The sequence below is a fragment of the Elephantulus edwardii genome, unplaced genomic scaffold, assembly GCF_000299155.1.
Source record: "Elephantulus edwardii isolate Elephantulus edwardi_28Jun2011 unplaced genomic scaffold, EleEdw1.0 scaffold00051, whole genome shotgun sequence".
Taxonomy (NCBI): Eukaryota; Metazoa; Chordata; class Mammalia; order Macroscelidea; family Macroscelididae; genus Elephantulus; species Elephantulus edwardii.
In genome coordinates this window covers 18,506,019-18,515,768 of record NW_006399801.1, presented here as the reverse complement: position 1 = coordinate 18,515,768, position 9,750 = coordinate 18,506,019, and the positions used below count along the sequence as shown (strand labels likewise).

Sequence of the window (9,750 nt, the reverse complement as noted above, 5' to 3'; positions counted from 1 at the left end):
CATTAACAGCATATTTGTATGGCAGAATGAAGTTTATTAGAGTAAATTTATTTAGCTTTCCACCTATTTTTAGTGGAATACAAAAGACAAATTTTATCCTAATACAGTTTGAGTTATTCAGTAATATTACAGAGTCAGTCAGGCAGCCAATAGCTAAAGAGTGGAAAGGAATAAAATAAGTTGACCAAGGAATATAGACCTAGTTTTCAGTGCAGAAGATAATGGTCATATATGAACTTTCTCTAGAATCTTACTGCATTGCTTGAATGGGTTTGACCAGTCAACAGATTAGTCAGTAGAATCCATATCTGTACATTGGTTGGTAACAAGGTGTCTGGAAACTTGTAAAAGGAAAATAGTTTGGGCAGCAGAGTCTGGATCCATAACTCACAGAAGGGAAGCCACAACCTCTAGAACTCAAGGGTTTGAAACTATTGGATACACAGTCAAGTGAATAACAGCTTTGAGATCCATAGCCCAAGGAGTGGCAGCTTCTAGAGCCGAAGCCCAGAGACCTAGTATAAGTTGCTTGGTGGGGAGTGCAGAGTGCAGAGGTCCTTGGGTAGTAATAGGAAGTCCGGCAGGGGCTGGACACCACACTAGATGTGTGACAGCTGCTGGGCTCACAGGTGGTCTCCTGACAGCCTCTGTAGAGAGAGGATCCCAGCTGGCAGGTCATGGGAGAGCAGAATCCCATGCTGTAGACTAGGTTGCTTGGAGAGGAAGAACCACAGGAGGAGACAGGGCCATGCAGGCAGGCACTTTGAGAGCTAGAGAAGTTTCCAGAACTGCAATGGTAAGACATGGTCCAGGAGATGTGAGTTCAGCAGAGATACTCTGAGAAGATTCTGAGGTATAATGACACCTTCTATACTTGTACATTTATATACTCTCAGCAGTAGGTGTGGCAGTATACAGGATTATCCTTTCTGTATGTGTACTTCCTTATTTACTTATGTGCAACTCAGTAGTTGTCTCTGTAATTGCATTTGAATAGTTTCTCTATAGTAATGGGTTCTTTAATTGTGTTGTTAGGGCACAAAGCTTTTATGCAAGAAATGTGATGACTATTTGACATGAATGCTCTTCTCATCATGGCAAATAGAGACTTTCCTTTTTCTCTTGCGTGCTTTTGTCTTTTTTTTTTTAACTGTACTGAGTGAATACTTTTCTATAAAGAGGAAAATATTCAGGTACATTTTTCCTTTTTTTTTGTACAGGTGTATTAGATACACAATTTAGACCACAAGGAGAAATTTAATGAAGAGTAACCTTTTTCATCATTATAAAAATTCCTATTACATCCTATTTTCTAGTATATCACATTTGCTTCTCTAAGTCGACGGCACGTAACAACAACAGCAAGTATTTTATTTAAGTGGCATCATTTAATATCTGTCTCCTTTTAGTTGACCAATTACTTAGTCACAAAAATAACAAAGTTTCTACATAGTGTACATATAACAGTAATAAAGGCAAAACATTATATTAAGTCAAATAAACATTTTAGGGTTTTTGTAACATTTTTTTCCAAATTGTCTTCATTAAATGTGATGGTGTGTAATGTTTGCAATTAAACTCATAATGCTTGCTGCACTTGTCTTCTATTACTTCCACAACAAATTACCAAGGAGACACACAGGAGTTGCCCTTGCATCTTTTCCCCCCTCTTATTATTTTAGAGGATAAGAAGGAATGGTGACAAAGTAATTTTCTTCCTTCTTCCCAAAAGAAGTGGAACCTTAGGAAACAAGACAGAAGGAAAAGGAGGAGCCTTTTTTGCCCATAAAGGAATTGGAATGAATGTAATACAATCATAGCATTTCTAACATTGGAGTAGTTTATTGGCTTTGTACTATAGCAAAAAAAAAATATTTAACATCCATAAAAGCCATAAGTGGAGAATTATTAAAATACAGTTGCAATTACAGAAACAATTACTAAGGTGAACATATGCAACTGTGAGACACCAGTGTTAGGAACCATTTCCAAGTAGTGTACCACACCCACTGTTGGGAGTGCATAAATGTCCCAGGCTAGAAGATGGCATTAACTCAGAATTTTCTCACTGTAACTCAGCTCAGGTCATTTATTTTATAAATATGTCCTATAGTTGCTACTCTGGAAAGCTCACATCTTACTCTGGCTGCCTGAGTTACCCAGTTTCCTCCTGTAGCAGTTCCTCTCAGGGCAATTTGGTCCACAGGACTGACCTCTGCTCTCCTAGCACCAGTGAACTGGGCTCACCTCATTACAGGAGTTATCAAGACCAGGTGTTATGTGAGCCCAGCAGCTGCCAGACACCACATGTGGTGTCCAACCTCTGCAATACATCCAGCTACCCTTCAAGGACCTCCATTCTCTAACTGCCCTGCCAAACAACTTCTACTGGGTCTTAGAACTTTGGTTCCAGAAACTGCCACTCTTTGGACTATGGATCTGGAAGCTGATATTCACTAGACTGTGGATCCAGTGGTTTCAGACCATTGGATTATAGCTTCCCTTGTCAGGTCTATAGATGCAGGTTTTACCAGCCATTTCACATATAGAGGATGTCAGCTTGCGTGCTACAGACCAACCTGTGGATTGAGTTTCTATTGATCAAATTATTAAGTTTCCACATGATTTTGATAAATGGGGCAAAGAGTCAGTGATGAAAGTAGCTATTTAATTTCTTCTCTTTACTTATTACTATCTATATTTTCTATCATCAAAATCTTACATCATCAACTTCTGAAAGACTATTAAATTAATGAGTACCTCAAATTAAATTTCATTACTTGTATTGTTGATACAATATATACTGTAATATTTTCTTTCAAAGGCAGTTGAAAATAAAAATTTTAATCTAATAAACTTTAAGTATATAGTTTCTAAATAAACATTAATCATATTATTATTTAAACTTTGCTGACCCTAGTTTTTATATCCAAAGTCTTGAAAAGTGTAAGTAACCATTAGAATTATTTTGCAACTGGATTTGGGGCTTTAAATTTGATATTTTTTTTTAACTTTATTGGGAAAAACATAATGGGGGTACAAGGAGGTGAGCGTTGGGGAAAGAAGGGTGAGAATGGGCAGGGATCCAGTTACAGAACTGCACAATTTGGTTGGTGAGGGGAGCAAGTGAAGGAAATGAAAAGGATCCAGTGGCAACCAGATGCTACAGGGGAATGGTAAGTATTTTCCAATGGCAATTAAACCAACTGTCTTATTGATTTTGGAACTGGATGAAGACTCTCTGGTTTCTTCATGCTGAACAGGGGTGTTGATGTGAAGGGGGAAAGGGAGGACACTTTATCACCTTACTGGTGGTCTTAGGTTAAAGCTGATTGCTTTCTTGTTCTGTTAGAAGATATTTACCTGTCATTTGCTCCCCTCTGAACTGCAAAGTGTTTTCCCAGGTGGGTCCAGTGGGGATGGCCGGTTGAACCCAGAGGCTCCATCCTCCTTTGCTTCCTTAGGTGGCAGTTGTATTTCCTTTTTGTCACTGGCACTGAGTTCAGGGTCAGGTCTGGAGTAAAACTCAGTGTTAAGGTTACCTATAGGAAAGGGAGCAAACCTAGAGAGAACAAACTTGTGAGTTACAAATAGAAGGGCGTTGAGGGTGTTTCTTTCAGGTTTACTGGAGGAGAGGGTGGAAGAAAGCAGCCTAGATAAAATTCTCTGGATACCCTAGGCATTTTTTCATTTCCCCCATTCAAGGGTCAGATGGCACAGTCTGGTGACTGAGGAGCTCACGCTGAGGGCCGTGACGTCTTGCAAGACAACCCGCCTGGGGCAGAAGGCCATGACGGCTCGTCACGAGCCGAGTGCCAAAGACAGCCCACACTGGGCAGAGGGCCGTGACAAATTACCCCAGGCCAGGGGCCAAAGACAGCTCATCTTGAGCAGGGCAACATCCCCCCAGGGGCTGGCTGGTACACTCCCCCTCCAGTTGCCCCCACCCGAGTGTGGTCCCCTCGCCTGACCGAGGACTATGTGTCCAAGGACAGCATCTCCAATTCCTGCACCACCACTTTTACCACCGCCATATGTGGTCATACTATAATTTAACTAGGTGTCACTGCCCGTCCCCTTTATAAATGGCAAAGGGAACCTGAGAGATGTGAACAGACCCTCGCCAGGTCTAAACAGCTCTTGGCAGAAGCATTCAACCAATCAAAATATATGGTGCATTTAGGATGTCGGTCCTCTTGGACATGCTGTTACTGTTGTTAAGTGTCATCAAGTAGATAACTAACAGTGACCTTCAACAATCCATTGTATGGGTGATCATCTTCTCTGGCCTGTCCAAGGAAACCCAAACCTGCAGACAGTGCGGCACGTGACCATCTTCTATGTGGTAGGCTCGTGTCATCTCCCACATGGGCGGCCAGCGGCACCCGCCATCTCCCCATCATCTCCCTCATGGGCAGCAGGTGGCTGCCCGCTCTCCCCGACCGCCCCCCCCCGGCCACTGCCAGCTTGGCTCCAAGAATTCTCCCCAGAACAAGTCCAGTTTGCGGCAGTGTGGTGGCTCCGCTACACCAGTCCTGGGGAGGCCCAGGTGCCCACCATCCATTCTGGGTGAGGGATTCCATAGGTTCCAGCTGTGGGAGCTTCATGGAGTGGCAGCAGTGGTGCAGCGCAGTGCGGGCTCTCTGGGAGGGGATTGGGAGCTGTGAGACTCACACATTCCTCCTTGGGAATCCTTGAATTCCTGTTGTTGAGCCTCGATCTTCACTGAAGACCAGTCATCAACTGTTTAACTGTTCAATTATCAATAAACAGAGGTCTATAGAAGGACATAGTGGCCCTGCTCCAAGTGGTCTCCTGCTCCCGCAGCTCACCACGTTGTCTCTGCCTCTGCCGCCATCTTGGATATCAAATTTGATATTTTTTGAGAAAATGTTTGTTATCTTTCTTTTAAAAAGTGATTTCTTGGAGTACACAGAATATTTTGCAAATGGATACTTGTTTCAGCAACAATGAGAAGTGCTCGAGAGAGCAACATGTATTTCTTCTAATAAAGTAAAACAAAAATATTTGCATATAAAATGAGAATATTTGTTGTTAGAATACAGCCAAGAAGAATGTGCTATTATTTTTATAAGTCTTAATTAAAAAAATTGACAAAAATTGTACTTTGTGAATATCGATTTTCAGCAAAGAGAAAATTAGAGCTGTAAATAATTCCAAGAGAGTTCTGCTGGTATAGTCCATAGGGATATGCACTTTTAAGTCAAAGGTTACATAACTGTGGTGATACAAATACATGAGCAGTTTGGAGGAATAAAAATTTACAATTTCCCTCCTGTTTAATTTGCAGCCACAGAAAACTGTGCCCAGGGGATAATCAATTGGGTGCAAAATTAATTTTGAGTTTTTCATTAAATATCTCCTGGGAGGTAAATACTTTGCTCATTGTTTTGCATAGCTCTGGTAGCCTCGTGGCAAGAAGCTGCGCTGCAATCCCAAAGGCCCATGGTTTGAGGCAACAAGCTGGGAAAAAGATATTAAACAGTTGAACCGAAGATTTGAAAAGGCAGTATTGAAAGACAAAGTAAAGTACTACAATTAAATGTGCAGGGAGCTAGAGTCAGAAAATCAAAAGGACCGAACTCCCTCAGCATTTCTTAAGCTGAAGGAACTGAAGAACAAATTCAAATCTCGAGTTGCAATACTTAAGGATGCTTTGGGCAAAAAATTAAATTGTCCAGGAAGCAATATAAGAAAATAGAGTATATAGAGTAATTGTATAAAAAAGTCATTGGTGACACAGAAGAATTTCATGAAACAACATTTGAGCAAGAGCCTGTGGTTATAAAAAAAGTTCAAGCTGCTCTGAAAGAATTGGCAAAAAACAAGGCCTTAGGAATTGATGGCATACCAAGCAATGTATTTCAATAAACAGACTCTGCCCTGGATTTGCTCGCTAAGTGGTGCCAAGAAATCTGGAGGCCATTCACTTGGCCAACTGACTGGAAGAGATCTAGATTCCCATTCAAAGACAGGTGGCCCAACAGAGTGCAAAAATTATCAAACAATATCATTGATATGACATGCAAACAAGAGTCGGCTGAAGATTATGTAAAAACTACTGGATGAGCACATCAACAGAGAACCGCCTGAAGTGCAGCCTGGGTTTAGAAGAGGCCGTAGTACCAGGGATTTTGTAACTAATGCCAAATGGATCTTGGCTGAAAGCAGGGAGTACCAGAGGAATGTCTTTATGTGTTTCACTGATTATACAAAGGCGTTTGACTGTGTGAATCACAACAAACTGTGGTTGACTTTGAGAAGAATGAGAATCCCAGAACACTTGATTGTGCTAATCCAAAACCTGTACTTGAATCAGAAAGCAGTCATCAGAACATAGCAAGGAAACACTGCATGGTTCAAAATTAGGAAGGGTGTGTAACAAAGATGTGTCCTATATCCATATCTTTTCAATCTATATGCACAATAGATTATCTGGGAGGCTAGGCTCTATGAGGATAAATGTGGCATCGGGATTGGAGGTAGACTCATCAACAATCTCCGTTACATAGATGGCACAACCCTGCTTGCTGAAACTGAGAAAAACCTAAAGCGCTTGGAGCAGAAGGTCAAGGACTGTAGCCTTCAAGATAAACTGAAGCTCAACATCATGAAAACAAAGATTTCCACAACTGATATGATTGGCAACATTATAATAGGTGGTGATGAGATAAAAATTGTTAACAGTTTGCTTGGATCCACAGTCAACACTCTTGGCACCAGCAACCAGGAAATTAAAACACATATTGTGATGGGAAAGTCTGCTGTTAGGGACCTCTCCACAGTACTGAGCAATGGTCTCAGTCTGGAGACTAAGGTTGCTCTCAGTGCAAAAGCTTTGAACGGGCTTGGTTGCTGTCAAAGCAGAGGTAGGGTAAAAATGCTTTCTTCTACTGTCTATATTTGCTTGTTGTTGTTTACCGTAGAGTTGAAACACACTCATAGCTGATCCTACACCATTGCCCATCATTCCCCTGGAGAGCAGTTGGTGGGCTTGAACCATGTGCCTTCAGGGTTGCAGTGCAGCTTTTTGTCACCAGGCCACCAGAGCCCATTTGTTTGCTTGGCAAAATATTGAATGACCCAAGAAACATCCAATGAATATGGAAAAGATACACGGAATCAATGTGGAACATAAAATGGCAAACATTGAAGTATTTTAGGAAGTATCATAGCCAAAGATAATGAAGAGAGATGTTCAAGCTGTACTGATGATATTAGCAAAAAATTAGGTCTCAGGAATCAGTGGGCCATCAGTGACATTTTTCATTTGACAGATGCAGCCCTAGATGTACTCATCAGTCTATGCCAGGAAAATTTGAAGACAGCTATCTGCAAGACGGCCATACTTGTTCCCATTACCAAGAAAGGTGATCCAACAAAACATGAAAATTATTGAACAATATAATTAATATCACATACAAACATAATAATACTGAAGATAATTTACAAGTGACTACAATAATACCAAAGTTCAAGCTGGAATTAAAAGGGACTGTATCACCAAGACTATAATTGCTAATGTTAGTTAGATCCTTGCTGAAAACAAACAAAACAATCCACCAGATGAATGTCTATTTATACTTTATTGACTATGAAAAAGCATTTGACTGTGCGGATTATAATAAATTATGGCTAACTTTGTGTAGAATGTGAATCCAAGCACACTTAATTGTGCTCATGTAAAACCTAGCCCAGCTCAGGTATACCTAGACCAGAAGAATATTGTGGGAACAGAGCCAAGGAATACTACATAGTTTAAATTTAGAAAGGTGTTCATCACAGTTACATCCTTTCTCCATACCTATTAAATTTGAATGGTGAACAAATAATTCAAGAATCTGTATACTATGAAGAAGAATGTAGCATCAGGATTCAAAGAAGTCATTATTGTTGTGTACTTTGAGTTAGAACTGGTCTATTACTGACCCTGGGGCTGGGGTGTTCAGAAGCATAGGAGGAAATTGCCTATGCTTCTCATCCATAACTTTTGTTATGTAGATGACACAATCTTGCTTGCTGAAAGTGATGACAACTTGAAGTGCTTGTTGCACAAGATGGAAGACTACATGCGTCCTTCAATATAGATTGCATCTCAATGTCAAGAAAGCAAAAAATCATCACCATGGGACCCAAAGATAAAATTACGATAGATGGAAAAAAGATCAAAACTGTCAATGACTTTATCTTAGCTGGGTCTACAATAAACACCTTTGGTATCAGCATTCAGGAGATCAAGAGACATATTACACTGGAAAATTTGCAGTAAAGGACCTCTCCAAATTACTGAAGACAATGATGTCAGTTTGAGGATGAAGATGATTCTGATTCAGACCATAGTCTTTTCCATCACTTGCAAAGCATCTGAGAGTTAGCCAATGAGTAAGGATGACAGAAGAATTGATACCTCTGAGTTGTGTTATTGGATAAGAGGACTGAATATCCTAAGAATTTCCAAAAAACAAATAAATATGTCTTGAAGAAAATACAGCCAGAGTGCTCCTTGGAAGCAAAAATAATAAAGCTGTGTCTCACATACTTTGGGCATGTTGCTAGGGGAGGCCATTCCTTGGAAAGGAACATCATACTTGGAAAGGTGGTGGGTTGACAAAGATGAGGAAGACTTCCACTAGGTGGATTAACACAGTGACTGCAGCAATGGGTTTGAGTGTGTCAGGAACCATGAGGATGGCACAAGATAGGACAGAATTCAGATCTGTTGTACATAGTGTCACTAGAGTCATACTTTATTCAACGGCACCTAACAACAACACTGTATTTAAAGTAAAATGTGGTTCTTAGGAACTATCGATGGTATTTTAGTATGTTGTTATTTGCTGTCAAGCAGCTTGCAACTCATAGTGATCCTATGTACAACAACCCTGAAACCTGCTATTGTCCTGTGCCAACTCTATTGTCTTCAATACATCAACCCTAATTATGTCATTCACTGCATCAATCCATTTTATCAATGGTCTTCTGCTCTTTCTCCATCCCTTCACACTTTCAAATGTGATGGTCCCTCCCAAGGATCAGTCCCTCTTTGCAACATGCCCGAAGTACGTCAGACAAAACTTCAGAATCCTTGCCTCCAAGGAGCAGGCCAGCTTCACTCTCTCTCGGATGAACTTCTGTGTTCTCCTACCAGTCCATACTCTTCTCCAGCACCACAGCTCAAAGGCATGGATTCTCCTTCTATGGTCCCTAGTCATTGTCCAGATTTCTGATGCATAGTAAGTAGTTGGAAAGATCAAGGTCTGGATCAGGCACACCTTAGTCTCCAGACTGACATTGTTCTCTTCAGTACTTTAGTGAGGTCTCTGACAGCAGACCTTCCCAGTGCAATTCATCTCTTTATTTCCTGGCTGCTAGTACCAAAAGTGTTGTTGATTGTGGAGTCAAGCAAACTAAAGCTGTTAACAATCTCAATCTCTTCCCCTTCTATCATGATGCTGCCAATCAGCACAGTGGTCAGAATATTTGATTTCTTGATGTTGAGTTTCAATCTATATTTAAGCCTGCAGTCCTTGACCTTTTGCAGCAAGCTCTTCAGGTCCTCCTAGGTTTCAGCAAGCAAGGTTGTGTCCTCTGTATAACACAAATTGTTGATGAGTCTACTTCTAATGCTGATGCCACATTTCTCCTCATAGAGTCCAGGCTCACGGAGATAGATATAGATATAGATATAGATATAGATATAGATATAGATATAGATATAGATATAGATAT

The 9,750-nt window shown here is 40.7% G+C and overlaps 1 protein-coding gene across 1 annotated transcript; it reads right to left on the bottom strand.

The window, feature by feature from the left end:
* Positions 1 to 292: 292 nt before the first annotated feature.
* Positions 293 to 846, bottom strand: LOC102866059 (keratin-associated protein 13-1-like). The gene has a single exon (XM_006886814.1). It carries the CDS (start codon positions 803 to 805, stop codon positions 293 to 295), a length of 513 nt encoding a protein of 170 aa, XP_006886876.1. The 5' UTR covers positions 806 to 846.
* Between the last annotated feature and the right edge of the window lie 8,904 nt (positions 847 to 9,750).